This window comes from Saccopteryx leptura, chromosome 8 (genome assembly GCF_036850995.1).
Source record: "Saccopteryx leptura isolate mSacLep1 chromosome 8, mSacLep1_pri_phased_curated, whole genome shotgun sequence".
NCBI lineage: Eukaryota > Metazoa > Chordata > Mammalia > Chiroptera > Emballonuridae > Saccopteryx > Saccopteryx leptura.
In genome coordinates this window covers 27,506,822-27,526,657 of record NC_089510.1, presented here as the reverse complement: position 1 = coordinate 27,526,657, position 19,836 = coordinate 27,506,822, and the positions used below count along the sequence as shown (strand labels likewise).

At 38.5% G+C, this 19,836-nt stretch overlaps 1 protein-coding gene and 1 pseudogene across 6 annotated transcripts in view; both read right to left on the bottom strand.

The window, feature by feature from the left end:
- Window positions 1–19,836, bottom strand: part of SENP7 (SUMO specific peptidase 7) — a 135,068-nt gene that overhangs the window by 110,275 nt on the left and 4,957 nt on the right. For 3 of the 6 annotated variants that reach the window (XM_066347761.1, XM_066347754.1, XM_066347757.1), the window contains exons 2-3: window positions 14,328–14,380; window positions 11,773–11,871 (exon numbers count right to left, since the gene is read on the bottom strand). In XM_066347761.1, coding sequence (XP_066203858.1) covers window positions 11,773–11,871; window positions 14,328–14,380 — 152 coding nt within the window. The remainder of the gene's footprint in view (window positions 1–11,772; window positions 11,872–14,327; window positions 14,381–19,836) is intronic. The other 3 variants (XM_066347755.1, XM_066347758.1, XM_066347756.1) reach the window with 2 other exon arrangements.
- Window positions 18,810–18,923, bottom strand: LOC136380179 (small nucleolar RNA U3; annotated as a pseudogene).

The window sequence follows — 19,836 nt, the reverse complement described above, 5'->3', positions numbered from 1 at the left end:
TTTTTGTTAGTTTTCTTAACAACACTCTCAAATATCATCAAGGAAGAAGAAAACAAATACTGTGACTACACACAGATATGTAGTTCAGAAAGAAATTGAAAAATCTCCAAAAAGCAATCTCAACCATATGGAAAGCATGGAGTTAAACGATAGAGAATTCAAAATTGAAGTTCTGAAAATACTCAATGAGATACAAGAGAACACTGCTAGAAACTGAATGAGCTCAAAAAACAAATTAAGAAACAAAATGAATACTTCACTAAGGAGACTCAAACTTTAAAAACAGGGATGAAGGCCCTGGCCGGTTGGCTCAGTGGTAGAGCGTCAGCCTGGCATGCAGAAGTCCCGGGTTCAATTCCCGGCCAGGGCACACAGGAGAAGCGCCCATCTGCTTCTCCACCCCTCCCCCCTCTCCTTCCTCTCTGTCTCTCTCTTCCCCTCCCGCAGCCGAGGCTCCACTGGAGCAAAGATGGCCCGGGCGCTGGGGATGGCTCCTTGGCCACTGCCCCAGGTGCTAGAGTGGCTCTGGTCGCAGCAGAGCGACGCCCCGGAGGGGCAGAACATCGCCCCCTGGTGGGCATGCCGAGTGGATCCCGGTCAGGCGCATGCAGGAGTCTGTCTGACTGTCTCTCCCGTTTCCAGCTTCAGAAAAATACAGAAAAAAAAAACAAAAAAAGGGATGAAGAACTCAATACATTAATTGAAAAATGAAATAGCAAATTTAGTTAATAGAACAGACCAGATAGAAGAGAGAATCAGTGACATCAAAGACAAGAAACTATACAGAGAGAAGAGAAAGACTAATAAATATTTTAAAATGATAGAGCTCTACAGGAACTGTCTGACTACACCAAAAAAGCAATTTAAGAATAACAGGTAAATCAGATAAAGAAGAGAGGGAGAAGGGAATGGAGAGCCTATTCAAACAAATAATTGATGAGAACTTCCCAAGCATATGGAAAAAGTTAGATCCTCAAATCAAACAAGCAAACAGAACGCCAAGTTATGACAACCCTAAGAGACCTTCTTCAAGACCCATCACAACCTCCCTGGTGGTCTAGTGGTTAGGATTCAGCGCTCTCTCTCTCCAAGACCCATCACAATAAAATTGTCAAAAATCAATGACAAAGAAGAATCCTCAAGGCCACTAGAGAAAAGAAGAACATAATATATAAAAGAAGGCCCATCAGGGCCTTATCAGCCTTTTCAGCAGAAACTAAAAAGAAAGTAGAAGAAACATTCAAAGTACTGAAAGAGAAGAATTACCACCAAGAATACTATATCCATTAAAGTTATCCTTCAAATATAAAGGAGAAATAAAAACTTTTCAAGAATAGAGAAGCTGAAGAAATTTATCACCATAAAGCCCCACTGCAAGAAATACTTAAGGGCTTATTTGACCAAACACAAAGAACAAAACAAAATAAAAATACAAGTAAAACACCAATAAGGTTACAATAAAAACAAAGATAATCTGTGATAACAATAAGATAAAAGGGGAGATGATAAAGATTTACAGTAGCAAAGGAATATGGAGTACAGAAGCAGTCATAAGACTTGTATATATGCAAATTTTTCTCTTAATAACCTAATGGTAAACACCCACAAAAAATCCAATACTGAAACACATAGCTTAAAAAACAAAGCAGGGGAAAAATGTATGGAATACCACCAAACGGAAACAACTGACAGAAACACAAGAGAAGAACCAAACGAGACACAGAGCTACCAGAAAACAAAACCTAAAATGGGTATGGAAAATCCTCAAGCATAAATAATTATCCTAAATGTAAATGGACTATGCTCACCAATAAAAAGGCACAGAGTAGCAGATTGAATAAAAAAACAAAACTGAACCATATGCTACCTTCAAGAGACACACCTAATCTGCAAGGACAAAAGTAGACTTAAAGTGAAAGGTTGGGAAACAATTCTCCAAGCAAATAATACCCAAAGAAAAGCAGGGGTAGCTAGCCATACTTATATTTGACAATGCTGATTTCACGATAATAAAACTAACAAGAGACAAAGATGAACATTTCATAATAATAAAGGGACAGTATATCAAAAAAAAAACATAACACTTTTTAACACTGTGCATTGAACTAGGGAGCAACAAAAATACTAATTGATTTAAAAACAGAAACAGACAAAAACACAATCATACCTGCCGATCTCTACATATCATTCAGGACTTTAGATAGATCATCCAAACAGCAAATCAATAAAGAAATATTGGCCTTATGCACACTAGCCCAAATGAACATAAAAGACATATATAGGACATTTCATTCCAGAATATCTAATTATACGTTCTTTTCCATTGTGCATGGAACATTCTCAAGGATAGACAATATGTTGGACCACAAAACTAACCATAACAAATTCAAAAATACTGAAATTATACCAAGGATATTTTCTGACCCTAAGGCTTTGTGGACCTTAAAGAAGCTCTTGCAGCCCTCGCAGGAGTTACGGAAGCCAGTGGAATCCAGGGTAAAGGGAGTGTGCTGTAACTTGGTGTGATGGAAGGAATGGCCACTTAGGCTCACTTTCCAACCACAAACACAATGGGGAAGCTCATGGTTTAAGTTTCCAGGGATAAAAGCTTGGATGACATCCTTGGCTCTCCTCCTTTCCTCACGACTTCCATCAAAACAGTCTCGAAGACCTGAAGATGGCAGTGGAGTAGGCAGACGCACAGACTCCCAGCTCACACCACCGAACTGGATTATAAACTAATTTATGAACAATCAGCGTGAAAAACCAAATCTGGACTACAAGAACAGCTCTCAAAAACCAAGGAGCGCCTGAACTGTGGTGGCGCAGTGGATGGGGCGTCGACCTGGAAATGCTGAGGTCACCGGTTCGAAACCCTGGGCTTGTCTGGTCAAGGCACATATGGGAGTTGATGCTTCCAGCTCCTCCCTCCCTTCTCTCTCTCTGTCTCTCTCTCCTCTCTAAAATAAATAAATAAAATAAAAATTTAAAAAAAAAAAAAAAAAAAAAACCAAGGAGCAAATAAGAAGCCACAACAAATCTGGTAGGGAGCGCCTGAATCTCCCCTGCTTACATGAACGGGAAGGAGAAGGTGAGGCTGGGCTCTCACTCCAAGGAAAAGACCAGTAAATACTGCTCAGAGCCACTTGCCTGGCAACCAGGGAATGAGGTGTGTTGAAAGACCCGCTTGTCTTCCAAAAAGAAAGAAGAGAGAGAGAGATGGATGGTGAAGGGGAGACGAATACAGGTGATGACATGAAAAGCTGACTAATTCAGTGCTGGAGGTGGCCATAACTGGGGGAGGGGCTGGTCCTTCCACAAAGCAAAATACAAAAGTACTTCCAGGTCAGAGATATACAGACATCTCTCCAGCTCCAATCAGTGCAACAAGACACAGCTGAAAACAAGAAGTGGGGAAGAGAGGCAGTAACTCGTCTCCATGGAGATCTGAGATACACCTCCCCCTACTGAAGCTGAGAAAGCAACCCACCCCGCAGAGAGATTAACTGGCAGAAGAGGACTTCAGAGCCTCAGGTCACACCCACCACATTCCCTAATACAGTTTCAAATAAGCCCCCTGCTGAGATCAGCAAACAAGACAATCACCTGTTAAGAAAACAAACAAACCAAGACTTCAAAGTGGCCCAAATCCAAAAGTGGATTACAAATAATAGCTGATGCCAACCCAAGAAGACCTAGAAACAAGTGAAAACTGGAGGCAGACAACGCCAAGCCTAGTCTCAACCAGCTCTACAAAGAAAACACCCGAACACACAGACACAATGAGAAGACAAAGAAGTGTAATCCAAATGAAACCATAAGAGAAACCTTCAGGAGATGAACTGAGTGACATGGAAATAATCAAACTTCCGGATGCGGAGTTTTAAAATAATGATTGTAAGGATGCTTAGGGATCTTAGAACAACAATGGATGGTCATCACGAACACCTAAATAAATAGCAAGTATAAAAAAGGATATTGAAATATTAAAAAAAAATCAGTTGGAGATGACAAATATAGTATCAGAAATGAAGACCACAATGGAAGGAATTAAAAACAGGATGGATACAGCTGAGGATAGAATCAGAGAGTTGGTGGACAACTGAAATGAAGGCATGAAAGCAGAGAAGAAAAAAGGAAAGAGACTCAAAAAGTCTGAGGAAACTCTTAGAGAGCTCTGTGACAACATAAAGAGAAATAACAATAACATCCGCATCATATGGGTTCCTGAAGAAGAAGAGAAAGAACAAGGAATAGAGGCTTTGTTCAATCATATCATAGCTGAAAACTTCCCTAAATTAATGCAGGAGAAACTCTCACAAATTCAAGAAGCACAGAGAACTCCACTAAAAAGAAACCCAAAGAAACCTACACCAAGACACATTATAATTAAAATACCAAAGCTAAGTGATAAAGAGAAAATATTAAAAGCTGCGAGAGAAAAAAAGGCTATCATCTACAAAGAAGCCCCCATAAGGATGACATCAGACTTCTCAACAGAAACACTTGAAGCCAGAAGGGAATGGCAAGAAATATTCAAAGTAATGCAGAACAAGAACCTACAACCAAGACTACTTTATCCAGCAAGGCTATCATTTAAAATTGGAGAAATAAAAAGTTTCCCAGACTAAAAAACTTCAAGGAATTCATTACAACCAAACCAATGCTGCAGGAAATGTTAAGGAGCATGGTGTAAACAGATCAAAGTGGGAAAAGAATATAACAAAAGAGGAATACAGCTTTAAAGAATAAAATGGCAATAAACAACTACATATCAATAGTAACCTTAAATGTAAATGGATTAAATGATCCAATCAAAAGACATAGGGTACTCACAAAAATAAACTCAAAATGGATAAAAGACTTAAATGTAGGCCGTGAAACCATAAGCATCTTAGAAGAAAACATAGGCAGTAAGCTCTCGGACATCTCTCAGAGCAATATATTTGCTGATTTATCTCCACGGGGAAGTGAAATAAAAGACAGGATAAACAAATGGGACTATATCAAACTAAAAAGCTTTTGCACAGCTAAAGACAACAAGAACAGAATAAAAAGACAAACTACACAATGGAAGAACATATTTGACAATACGTCTGATAAGGGGTTAATAACCAAAATTTATAAAGAACTTGTAAAACTCAACACCAGGAAGACAAACAACCCAATCCAAAAATGGGCAAAAGAGATGAATAGACACTGCTCCAAAGAGGACATACAGATGTCAATAGGCATATGAAAAAATGCTCAACATCACTAATCATTAGAGAAATGCAAATTAAAACCACAATGAGATATCACCTCACACCAGTCAGAATGGCGCTTATCAACAAAACAACACAGAATAAGTGCTGGCAAGGATGTGGAGAAAAGGGAACCCTCCTACAGTGCTGGTGGGAATGCGGACTGGTGCAGCCACTGTGGAAAACAGTATGGAGATTCCTCAAAAAACTGAAAATCGAACTGCCTTTTGACCCAGCTATTCCACTTTTAGGAATATACCCCAAGGACACCACAGAACGGCTCCAAAAGGAGAAATGCACCCCCATGTTTGTGGCAGCATTGTTCACAATAGCGAAGATCTGGAAACAGCCCAAGTGTCCGTCAGAGGACGAGTGGATTAAAAAGCTTTGGTACATATATACTATGGAATACTACTCAGCCATAAGAAATGATGACATTGGATCATTTACAATAACATGGATGGACCTTGACAACATTATACGGGGTGAAATAAGTAAATCAGAAAAAAAAAACTAAGATGAATCCATACATAGAAGGGACATAAAAATGAGACTCAGAGACATGAACAAGAATGTGATGGCAACAGGGGTAGGGGGTGGGGGGAGGGGGGATGGGGTGAAGAAGGAGAGAGGGGTTGGGGGAGGGGAGGGGCACAAAGAAAACCAGATAGAAGGTGACAGAAGACAATTTACCTTTGGGGGAGGGGTATACAGCACAATCAAATGTTAAAATAATCTAGAGATGTTTTCTCTCAACATATGTACCCTGATTTATCAATGTCACTGCATTAAATTCAATAAAAAAAAAGACATAGGGTAGCTGCATGGATAAGAAAACAGGACCCGTACATATGCTGTCTACAAGAGACACACCTTAAAACAAAAGATGCACATAGGTTGAAGGTAAAAGGATGGAAAAAAACATTTCATGCAAATGGAAATGAAAAAAAAGCTGGGGTAGCAATACTTATATCAAACAAAATGGACTTTAAAACAAAGAATATAGTAAGAGATAAAGAAGGCCACTACATGGCCTGACCTGTGGTGGCGCAGTGGATAAAGCTTCAACCTGGAAATGCTGAGGTCGCTGGTTCAAAACCCTGGGCTTGCCTGGTCAAGGCACATATGGGAGTTGATGCTTCCAGCTCCTCCCCCCCTCTCTGTCTGTCTGTCTGTCTCTCTCTCTCTCTCTCTCTCTGTCTCTCCCTCTCCTCTCTAAAATGAATAAATAAAAATAAAAAAATAAAGAAAGGCCACTACATAATGATAAAGGGAGCAATCCAACAGGAAGATATAACTATTATAAATATCTACACATCTAATATAGGAGCACCTAAATATATAAAGCAGATTTAGATGGATATAAAGAGCAAGATCAACAGCAACACTATAATAGTAGGGGATTTTAATACCCCACAAACATCACTAGATAGATACTCAAGAAAGAAAATTAACAAAGAAACAGCAGACTTAAAGGACACACTAAATCAACTTGATTTAATAGATATCTTCAGAACCTTTCACCCTAAAGCAGCAGAATATACATTCTTTTCAAGTGTTCGTGGTACATTCTCTAGGATAGACCACATATTAGGGCACAAAAGTGGTGTCAACAAATTTTATAAGATTGAAATCATATCAAGCACTTTCTCCGATCACAATGGCATGAAACTAGAAATCAACCACAACAGAAAAGCTCAAAAATTCTCAAACACATGGAAACTAAATAGCAGGTTGTTAAATAACGAAAGGATTAAGAATGAGATCAAAGAAGAAATAAAAAAATTCCTAGAAACGAATGATAATGAGCATACAACAACTCAAAATTTATGGGACACAGCAAAAGCAGTACTGAGAGGGAAGTTCATAGCACTACAGGTACACTTTAAGAAGCTAGAAAAAGCTCAAATAAACAACTTAACCATGCATCTAAAAAAACTAGAAAAAAGAACAGCAAATAAAGCCCAGATGTAGTAGAAGGAAGGAAATAATAAAGATCAGAGTAGAAATAAATGACATAGAGACTATACAAACAATACAGAGGATCAATGAAACTAGGAGCTGGTGTTTTGAAAAGGTAAACAAGATTGATGAACCTTTAACTAGACTCACCAAGAAAAAGAGAGATAGGACTCAAATAAATAAAATTAGAAGTGAGAGTGGAGAAATAACAACTGACACAACAGAAATATAAAATATTCTAAGAAAATACTATGAAGAACTGTCTGCCAAAAAACTAGACAACCTAGATGAAATGGACAAATTCCTTGAAATATACAATCTTCCAAAAATCAATATGGAAGAATCAGAAAACCTAAACAGACCGATTACACCAAATGAGATCAAAACAGTTATCAAAAAACTCCCAACAAAGAAAAGTCCTGGGCCTGATGGCTTGACAAGTGAATTCTACCAAATATTCAAAGAAGACCTAACTCCTATCCTTCTCAAGCTATTTCAAAAAATTCAAGAGGAAGAAAGACTTCCAATCTCCTTTTATGAGGTGAGCATAATTCTGATTCCAAAACCAGGCAAAGACAACACAAAGAAAGAAAATTATAGGCCAATATCCCTGATGAATATAGATGCTCAAATCCTCAAGAAAATATTAGCAAACCGGATCCAACAATATATGGAAAAAATCATACACCATGATCAAGTGGGATTTATTCTGTGGAGGCAAGGCTGCTACAATATTTGCAAATCTATCAATGTTATTCATCACATAAACAAAATGGAGAAAAACCACATGATAATAGATGCAGAAAAAGCATTTGATAAAATCCAGCACCCATTCATGATCAAAACTCTCAGCAAAGTGGGAATTCAGGGAACATACCTCACCATGATAAAAGCCATCTATGACAAACCCACAGCCAACATCATACTCAATGGGCAAAAATTAAAAGCAATCCCCTTAAGATCAGGAACAAGACAGGGGTGCCCCCTTTCACCACTCTTATTCAACATAGTCCCGGAAGTCCTAGCCACAGCAATCAGACAAGAAGAAGAAATAAAAGGCATTCAAGTTGGAAAAGAAGAAGTAAAGCTATCATTATTTGCAGATGATATGATATTGTATATAGAAAATCCTAAAGTCTCAGTCAAAAAACTACTGGACCTGATAAGTGAATTCAGCAAGGTGGCAGGACATAAAATTAATACTCAGATATCAGAGGCATTTTTATATGCCAACAATGAACAGTCAGAAAGAGAAATTAAGGAAACAAACCTGTTCACTATTGCAACCAAAAAAATAAAGTACCTAGGAGTACATTTACCAAGGAGATTAATGACTTGTTCTCGGAAAATTATAAAACATTGATAAAACAAATCAAGGAAGATACAAACAAGTGGAAGCATATACCATCCGTGCTCATGGTTAGGAAGAATAAACATCATTAAAATGTCTATATTCTCCAAAGTAATTTACAAATTCAATGCAATATCAATTAAAATACCAATGACATACTTTAAAGATATAGATCACATATTCCAAAAATTTATATGGAACCAAAAGAGAACACGAATAGCCTCAGCAATCTTAAAAAAGAAGAATAAAGGAGGAGGTATCACACTTCCTGATATCAAGCTATACTATAAGGCCATTGTACTCAAAACAGCCTGGTACTGGCATAAGAGCAGGCACAGAGATCAATAAAACAGAACAGAGAACCCAGAAATAAACCCACAGCTCTATGGACAACTGATATTTGACAAAGGAGGTAAGGGCATACAATGGAGTAAAGACAGCCTCTTCAACAAATGGTGTTGGGAAAATTGGACAGCAACCTGCAAAAAAAATGAAACTAGACCACCAACTTACACCATTCACAAAAATAAACTCAAAATGGATAAAAGACTTAAATGTAAGCCATGAAACCATAAGCATCTTAGAAGAAAACATAGGCAGTAAGCTCTCCAACATCTCCCTCAGAGATATATTTTCTGATTTATCTCCACGGGCAAGGAAAATAAAAGACAGGATAAACAAATGGGACTATATCAAACTAAAAACTTTTACACAGCCTGACCAGGTGGTGGCGCAGTGGATAGAGCATTGGACTGGGATGCAGAGGACCCAGGTTTGAGACCCCAAGGTCGCCAGATTGAGCGCAGGCTCATCTGGTTTGAGCAAAAAACCCACCAGCTTGAACCCAAGGTCGCTGGCTCCAGCAAGGGGTTACTCAGTCTGCTGAAGGCCCGCGGTCAAGGCACATATGATGAGAAAGCAATCAATGAACAACTAAGGTGTTGCAACGTGCAATGAAAAACTAATGATTGATGCTTCTCATCTCTCTCCGTTCCTGTCTGTCTGTCTCTGTCTATCCCTCTCTCTCTCTCTCTCTCTAAAAAAAAAAAAAAAAAAAAAAAAAAAAAAAGCTTTTGCACAGCCAAAGACAATAAGAACAGAATAAAAAGACAAACTACACAATGGGAGAACATATTTGATAGTACATCTGATAGGGGGTTAATAACCAAAATTTATAAAGAACTTGTAAAACTCAACACCAGGAAGACAAACAATCCAATCAAAAAATGGGCAAAAGAAATGAATAGACACTTCTCCAAAGAGGATATACAGATGGCCAATAGGCATATGAAAAAATGCTCAACATCACTAATCATTAGAGAAATGCAAATTAAAACCACAATGAGATATCACCTCACACCAGTCAGAATGGCGCTTATCAACAAAACAACACAGATTAAGTACTGGCAAGGATGTGGAGAAAAGGGAACCCTCCTGCACTGCTGGTGGGAATGCAGACTGGTGCAGCCACTGTGGAAAAGTATGGAGATTCCTCAAAAAATTAAATCAAACTGCCTTTTGACCCAGCTATACCACTTTTAGGAATATACCCCAAATATATACAATGCTGCCATAAACATGGGGGTGCATTTCTTCTTTTCAAACCATAGCACTGTTTGAAAAGAAGAAATGCACCCCCGTGTTTATGGCAGCATTGTTCACAATAGCGAAGATCTGGAAACAGCCCAAGTGTCCATCAGTGGACAAGTGGATTAAAAAGCTTTGACACATATACTCTATGGAATACTACTCAGCCATAAGAAATGATGATATCGGATCATTTACAATAACATGGATGGACCTTGATAACATTATACAGAGTGAAATAAGTAAATCAGAAAAAACTAAGAACTATATGAACCCATGCATAGATGGGACATAAAAATGAGACTCAGAGACATGGACAAGAATGTGATGGTGCCTGACCTGTGGTGGCGCAGTGGATAAAGCATCGACCTGGAAATGCTGAGGTCGCCGGTTCGAAACTCTGGGCTTGCCTGGTCAAGGCACATATGGGAGTTGATGCTTCCTGCTCCTCCCCACCTTCTCTCTCTCTCTCTCTCTCCTCTCTCTCTCCCTCTCTGTCTCGCTCCCCCCCTTTCTCTCTCCTCTCTAAAATGAATAAATTAAAAAAAAAAAAAAAGAATGTGATGGTAACAGGGAGTGGGGTGGAGGGGTGGGGAGGGGGCGAGGAAGGAGAGGGAGGGGGTGGGGGGAGGGTAGGGGCACAAAGAAAACCAGATAGAAGGTGACGAAGGACGATTTGACTTTGGGTGAGGGGTATGCAGCATAATCAAAGGTCAAAATAATCTGGAGATGTTTTCTCGGAACATATGTACCCTGATTTATCAATGTCACTGCATTAAAATTAAAAATAAGATTAAAAAAAAAAAGAAAAATAGTTGTGTTACCCTTTAAGATAAACCCTCTCAAATTTAGAAAACAAGAATAAAAGAGCAAATGATTCTAATTTTTAAATTTTTTTTTTCAGTGAGAGAGAGAGGGACAGACAGACAGTAAAGGAGAGAGATGAGAAAAATCAATTCTTCATGAGCAAATGATTCTAATACCCTTAATAACTTCTTATAAATTTAAAATATAAATTATTTTACAATACATAGCTTCAAATTCCATGAAGAAAAACAATAAGTATATTTAGATTTAAACTGAAGACCTTAATCTCAAAGCATCAGTTCAACATATGCCTAAAATAAATTAATTTAAAACCTACAAATAAGTAACAAAAAAACAAAAGGACATATAAGAAATTAAAAGTTTGGTTTTAGTAAAACATTTTAAATACACCAAATAACACTATATACTTCAAAAAAGTAAGTTTTGCCTGACCAGGCAGTGGTGCAGTGGATAAAGAATCAGACTGGGATGTGGAGGACCCAGGTTCAAAACCCCGAGGTCGCTGGCTTGAGCGTGGGCTCATCCAGCTTGAGTGTGGGATAACAAACATGACCTCATGGTCGCTGGCTTGAGCCCAAAGGTCGCTGGCTTGAGCCCAAAGGTCGCTGGCTTGAGCAAAGGGTCATTTGCTCTGCAGTAGCCCCCAGTCAAGGCACATATGAGAAAGCAATCAATAAACAACTAAGGAGCTGCAACAAAGAATTGATGCTTCTCATCTCTCTCCCTTTCTGTCTGTTTGTCCCTATCTTTCCCTCTCTCTAATTCTCTGTCAAAAAAAAAAAAAAAAAGGTTTTTATTTACCCTCTGCAAAGGGAGATCCCACTGTTCTGAGCTTCTGAGTTTAGACACTTGTGATTTAACACAAACAGCCTCTGGTTTTGCACTTAACATCTTTGTGATCTGAAACCAGAATAAGTAAGAAAATAATCAGTATAATTAAAATATAAATAAGAGCTGAGTCAGCAAATAACACCCTGCATTAATATTTTGCTATTAGTTTTAAATTTTTTAATTAGTACTTAATTTATAGGCCGTTAAATACAATTTTATTTTTTTAAACCTCCCATTCAGTATAAAGGTCAATAAATGAAGTATCACAATAGCTTCTTAAATATTCTCTTACCTGCAGTCTCTTTCCCTTCTAATATTTCAAATGCTATCCCCAGAGTTCTCTAATACACAGATCTAAGTACGGCTACAATACATAAAATATAACAATGGCACCCATTTCTTACAGATAAAACTCTTAACAATCTAGGCTCTTTCATATCACCCACACAGCACAAACTCTATGCCCCAATCACACACACTGAGTTTACTCAACCTTTTTCAAACATGTGATATTATTTTGCATCTCTAGAACATTGTATGTACTACTTTCTCAATCTAGAATGCCTTTCCCTCTGCCTCTCCCTGTGAAATACTTCAGATTCTGTTCAAAATTATTATTCTATCCATTCAATCATCACTCCCACACCAAGATATTCCTTTCTCTGGGTATTAGTACTTGGTACATTTATATTACATTATTTATATTACATACATCATACTATATTATAATTATTTGTCTACATGTCTATCTTCCCCTCCAGACTACAGAAGCCCTTGAAGAGGGGGCCCTCAGTTAACCACCTTTATATCTCCAATGCATATGGCTCATGATATACTGAATAAACAAATGAATAAAAGCATCCATCTTAGCCCTAAGTATGAAATCATTTGTTTAGAATTTAAATAACTTTTGTATTAAGAGAAAGTATAAATGATAAGTATCAAGTTCAGCCTACTAAATATAGCATATAATAAGCACTATGTCAACTACAATCAGTAACAATCCATAAATTCATTTCAATGAGACTAAAGCATAAGTCAGAAGGCCAGAATAAATTTAAAGTGTTACCTCAACTCTTTTATTTCACAAGCACCTCTGAGTTAATCCTCCTGGATTCTTAATTAATCCACCAGTAAATTCTTAATTATTTATACCTGTTTTGTAGAGAAAGTTACCTCTCTATAATTCTTCAACTACAAAAGACAATGTTATCTCTAAATCAATCATTTCATTCATATTCTTCATTAGGGAACAACAGCTGCATTTTCAGGGGGGTACAGCAAGGGCTTCAGTATGTTCATACCTATGAATCCTTTGTGAGTAGGTTATTTAGCACTATACTGAATACTGATACTGTATTTACCAACACTGGTATACCAGAAATCTATATCCCACATGATCTTTTTACAATAGAACACTGACAGTACTCCAACATCAGGTGTGGTCTGATTCTTATCCTTGAATCTGAGCAGGCCTGTACTTTTAAAGCTATAATAGATCATCAAAGGCAAATAGCTTCTGCCTAGCTCACTCACGTATGTGTTCTCCCTTCTTTACTACCTTTTTTTCTTCTGTCTTTCCATACTGTGGAAGAGAAACTATTTTATGACACGTCTGGCCTGAGAGCTTGACCAGTCTCCAGAAAGGAGACTGCTTACCATAACCAACACAACCCCACCCCACCCAAGCCCTTTAAGACTATCTGATCGCAATCAATGTTCATTCCGACAAAAATCAGCACCCCTCTCCTGCCTCCTGCTATGCGCTGGTTCCTGAACAGGCTGTTGTCCTGACCTGGTCAAGCAAACAAAGTACTCTTGCCTCATAGAGAAAAGACAAACAAACAAATAAAAAGAGGCTCTGACCAGTTTGCTCAGTGGATAGAGCATCGGCCCAGTGTGCAGATGTCCCAGGATCGATCCCCGGTTAGAGCACATGAGAGAAACGACCATCTGCTTCTCTTCCTCTCCCTCTACCCCTTCTCCTTCTCTTCCCCTCTCACAGCCAGGGGCTCCACTGATTTGAATGTCAGCACCAGGTGCTGACGATAGCTTGGCTGGTCAGAGCATCAGCCTCAGGTGCTGACGATAGCTCAGCTGATTAGAGTGGATCTCGGTCAGAGTACATGCAGGAGTCTGTCACTCTATTTTCCCTCCAAATAGTCATTTCAGCACATGACTTAAGTATACATATAACTATTATACATTTACAGTATAATGAATGAACATGAGGTGCTCTGACACATTCAGTCATCAAGAAAGTTCTGTCATACATTTTATATAAAATATAATATGAGGCCTAGAAAGTATACTGGTATATCTCACAATGATTTAAACAAGGCTGGCTCCAAACAGGGTTTCCTGGCTAAACTTTGGTTAATTAGGATACACCGTTCTCCAAAAAACACTAATTACAGCTTTACAGTATTTTCTTTCAAGTTTTATTTAAAAGAAAAATAGCAAAATACTTTCAATATTAGTACTCTTAAGATAATAAACAGATTAAAAGGAAAACTAGTGCATACCTTATGTAACTCAGAAGATGAAGACTTTTTCCTTTTTCCTTGTGTGACAATTTCTACAAAGACATGGTAAAAGTTACCATTTAATATCTTAATGAGATAAATAATATAATAAAATAAATTCTTTCACAGCCATCCTTTGCTTTAAACTAACTTCTTGTTAGCTTTAGAATTAATATTGACCTATGGTGGCGCAGTGGACAAAGCGTCAACCTGGAAATGCTGAGGTCGCCGGTTCAAAACTCTGGGCTTGCCTGGTCAAGGCACATATGGGAGTTGATGCTTCCAGCTCCTCCCCCCTTCTCTTTCTCTGCCTCTCCTCTCTCTCTCTCTCTCTCTCTCTCTCTCTCTCTCCCTCTCCTCTCTAAAAATAAATAAATTAGAATTAATATTGATACATTTTACAGAACCTGATGGACTAAAAATATAGAGGTCAAAAAAATAATTGAAAGAGTAATAGATTCTCACAAAATGTCTTCATTAAACAATATGTGTAAGATGACAATAAAAAAAAAAAAAAACTTGGCTCTAAGAACTAAATAAGAAATTCTCTGTCAGAAGTCCTAACATCCAATAGGTGTTTAATAAAAGTTGTTTTAACCATATGACCAGACAAATTCTCAAATTATTATTATTAGAGGTACAGCAGGAGGAACAAAGCAGAAGTTGAGAGCCAGAAGTTGAAAATGTTTTATAAAATATTTTTGCTTTTAATTCTATTGCATATTTCATCATCAATGCACCTGGGAACAGCTTAAGTCTGTCTTCACCAACAGTTTTCAGACCTCCTGTAGATGTTTTTTCTTCCATTCAATCAGCAAATATTTATTGAAGTCTATCATTTGCCTGGCAATGTGTTAGGCAGTAAGTACAGTGCAGTGAGCAAATTAAACACAAACTAAGCTTTCCTGGAACTTACAATTTACTGGAATATATATATTACATAATATTACATTTCATAATAAAAATGAATGGTAGAGATCTACACATAAATGGTCAGCTATTTACAACAAACACAGTGCTGCTATTCAGTGGTATAGGGATGGGCTTTTCAATAATAATGCTAAAGCAATTTGATAACCAAACGGGAACATAAATAGTTAAACCTTGACCTCTATCTCACATTGTATACAAAAATTAATTTTAAATGGACCATAGATTCAAATGTCAAAGAGAAAACAAAGCTCCTAAAATAAAAAGAGAATATTCTTATGACCTTGGGGTAAGCAAAGATTTCTCAAACAAAACACAAGTAGTAATACACATAAAGAAAAATGTTGGCCCTGACCAGTGAGCTTGGTTGGTTAAGACCGTCGTCCCAAAACAAGGTTGTGGGTTTTATTCCCAGTCAGGGCACACACGGGAAGCAACAAATGAAGGCACAACTAAGTGGAACAACAAATGAATGCTTCTCCTCCCCTCTTCTCTCTCTCTCTTCCTGTCTCCGTCTCTTAAAAAAAATAACTAAGTGCAGAGATTGCCAGTTTGGATTCCCCAGTCAGGGCACATACAGGAGCACCTCGATGTTCCTGTCGTTCTCCCTGCCTCTTTCTAAAAAAAAAAAAAAAAAAAATTACTGCCCTGGCAAGTAGCTCAGGTGGTTAAACTGTCATCCCTATCCTCCAAGGTCAGAGCACATACAACAATCAGCCAGTGAATGCATAAATACGTGGAACAACAAATTGATGTTTCTCGCCTGAGCAGGTGCTGATGCAGTGGATAGAGAGTTGACCTGGGATAATAAGTACACAGGTTCAAAACTCCAAGGTCACCAGCTTGAGCATGGGTGACGGGATTGAATATGGGATCACTGACATGATTCCAAGGTCACTGATTTGAAGCCTAAGGTCACTCACTTGGGCAAGGGGTCACTGGCTTGGCTGGAGCCCCTGGGTCAAGAGATGTATGAGAAGCACTCAATGAACAACTAAGAGTGCTACAACTACGAGTTGATGCTTCTCACCTCTTTCCTTTCCTGATTATCTGTCTGTCTCTCTCACACACACACACACAAAAAATTGATGTTTCTCTCCCTTCCAATCCAAAATCAATAAATAGAAGTTAAAAATATGTATTTTAAAAGACAAAGATTAATAAATTTGACTGCATTAAAATTAATCTGTTCATCAAAATTCATCATTAAGAGATGAAAAGGGACTGACCAGGCGGTGGCACAGTGGATAGAGCGTCGGACTGGGATGCAGAGGACCCAGGTTCGAGACCCCAAGGTCGCCAGCTTGAGCACGGGCTCATCTGGCTTGAGCAAAAAGCTCACCTTGGACCCAAGGTCGCTGGCTGGAGCAAGGGGTTACTTGGTCTGCTGAAGGCCCACGGTCAAGGCACATATGAGAAAGCAATCAATGAACAACTAAGGTGTCGCAACGAAAAACTGGCAATTGATGCTTCTCATCTCTCCCCATTCCTGGTTCCTATCTGTCTGACCCTATCTATTCCTCTCTCTGACTCTCTCTCTGTCCCTGAAAAAAAAAAGAGAGAGAGAGAGAGATGAAAAGGAAAGCCACAGACCAAAAAAAGATATATGTATAGCATGGTGACTATAATTAATAATACTATATAATTCACACAGCTGACTCATAACCAGAATGTATAAAGAACTTCTCCAAAGCAAAGGTAAGACAACCTAATCTTCAAATTGGGTCAAAGTCCTAAATAGGGTATACCTGGGGGGTGAAGAAATATTAACTGAGACGGGATACAAATCAGTCTTCTGAGTTGATGGAAATGTTCAAGATCTTGATCTAGGTGATGACTACACAGCTATATGTATTTAAGTATAAAAATTCACCAAACTGCCTGACCTGTGGTGGCGCAGTGGATAAAGCGTCGACCTGGAAATGCTGAGGTCGCTGGTTCGAAACCCTGGGCTTGCCTGGTCAAGGCACATATGGGAGTTGATGCTTCCAGCTCCTCCCCCCTTCTCCCTCTCTGTCTCTCTCTCCTCTCTCTCCCTCTCTGTCTCTCTCTCCCTCTCTCTCTCCTCTCTAAAAAAAATAAAATAAAATAAAAATTCACCAAACTATATACTAAAGACATGTATTAAAATTTTTTAATTAAAAAATAATAAACAATATCTATACTCTGCTGTATGTAATACTTCAACTTAAAAATTATAACCCTGGCCAGTTAGCTCAGTGGTAGAGTGCTGTCCTGGCATGTGGATGTCCCTGGCTTGGTTCCAAGTGTGGGCACACAAGAAAAGCGACCATCTACTACTGCACCCCCCTCCCCAACCCCCTCCCCCTTATCTCTCTCTCTCTCTTCTGCTCCCACAGTCATGGCTCAATTGGTTCAATTGGTTCGAGTAAGTTGGCCCAAGGCACTGAGGATGGCTCATGGAGCCTCCAACTCAGGCACTAAAAATATAGTAGCTCGGTTGCCAGTATGGCCCCAGATGGGCAGAGCATCGCCCTAGGGGGCTTGCCGGGTAGATCCAGGTTGTGGTGCATGCAGGAGTCTGCCTGTCTCCTTTCCTTCACTTAAAAAAAATTAATTAAAATAATGTTAAACAATTAAATATAAGTGAACTAGTTTATCCAGAAATCTATATAGCAAAAATAGTTTCTCTTAAGTTCATAATATATAACATTAATTTCACTACCTTCATTTCTTGAAGCAAACACTGATGTAAAAATTATTTTAGTTTTTATATGTAAGCTTCCAATCATTTTTTTTTATTTATTCATTTTAGAGAGGAGAGAGAAAGGGAGAGAGAGAGACAGAGAGGGAGAGAAAGACAGAGAGAGAAGGGAGGAGGAGCAGGAAGCATCAACTCCCATATGTGCCTTGACCAGGCAAGCCCAGGGTTTCGAACCGGCGACCTCAGCATTTCCAGGTTGACACCTTATCCACTGCGCCACCACAGGTCAGGCTCATTTTATTTTTTTATTGAACTTATTGAGGTGACATTAATAATATTATATAGGCTGCAGGTGTACAATTCTATAATATATCATCTATATCAGGGGTAGTCAACCTTTTTATACCTACCGCCCACTTTTGTATCTGTTAGTAGTAAAATTTTCTAACTTCCCACTGGTTCCACAGTAATGGTTATTTATAAAGTATGGAAGTAACTTTACTTTATAAAATTTATAAAGCAGAGTTACAGCAAGTTAAAGCACATAATAATAATTACTTACCAAGTACTTTATGTTGGATTTTCGCTGTTTGGCAGAAGAAATCTTTATAAAACAACTTACTCTAGTTAAATCTATCTTTTTATTTATACTTTGGTTGCTCCGCTACCGCCCACCATGAAAGCTGGAACGCCCACTAGTGGGCGGTAGGGACCAGGTTGACTACCACTGGTCTATATTCACCACCTCAAGTCAAGTCTCTTTCAAGCTTCTGATATTAGTTTTTAATAAAGTAGCATTTCTTAGACAACAAAAAAATAGTTTTTAAATAAATAATAAGAAATCCTTTACCTTACATAAATTCATTTTCTCATCAATTTTATTTATTTCCTTTTATTTTTCTAGAAGACACTGAGCCTCCTCTTCATGGTTTCAGGTGCTCTACACATTCAAAATCTCTCTAGTAACAAACTATAGAAATGATCCCTGAAAGTACAGACTTTCTCTAGTCAATTTTAAATTTAATAAAAGATGTATTTTTTAAAAGAGGAATATCACCTGACCAGGTGGTGGTACAGTGGACAGAGCATTGGACTGGGACACAGAGGGCCCAGGTTCAATACCGCAGGTTCAATTGCCCACTTGAGCACAGGCTCATCCGGCTTGAGTGCGGGCTCACCAGCTTGAGCGTGGGGTCGAAGGCTTGAGTGTGGGATCATAGACATGACCCCATGATTACTGGCTTGATCCCAAAGGTTGCTGGTTTGAAGCCCAAGGTCACTGGCTTGAGCCCAAAACCACTGGCTTGAGCAAAGGGTCACTCACTCTGCTCTAGCCCCCCGATAAAGGCACACATGGGAAAGCAATCAATGAACTAAGGTGCCGCAACAAAGAATTGATGCTTCTCGTTTCTCTTCCTTCCTGTCTGTCCCTATCTGTGCTTCACTCTCTCTCTCTCTCTCTATCAGCAAAAAAAAAAAAAGAGGAATACCAATTACTTAAATTATAATTTACAGATTACTATTCCCAAACTGACTCATTAAAAGTGCTTCTATACTGTTTCGTAGTATGTTACTCTATTTCTTTAATTAATACTATTGTGATATCATATCCCAAAATTTAGAAGTTTTTATATTGAGTTGTTCCATCTTATACTAGGTCGGTTTTAGAGCATGTTAATAAACATACAATGTGGTTCTCCTTGTGATTCTCTGGTATAGCATAGTGCTCAATAATACAGATTTTAAAGCCAGACAACCTGAATTTTTATCTTGCTTACTAGCTATCACTTCTCCAAGATTCTATTTCTCATCTCTAAAACAGGACAGGATACCCAGCTTTTCCGTTATTAACATTAGACCCTGGCTGGTTGGCTCAGCAGTAGAGTGTGGGCCTGGCGTGTGGAAGTCCCGGGT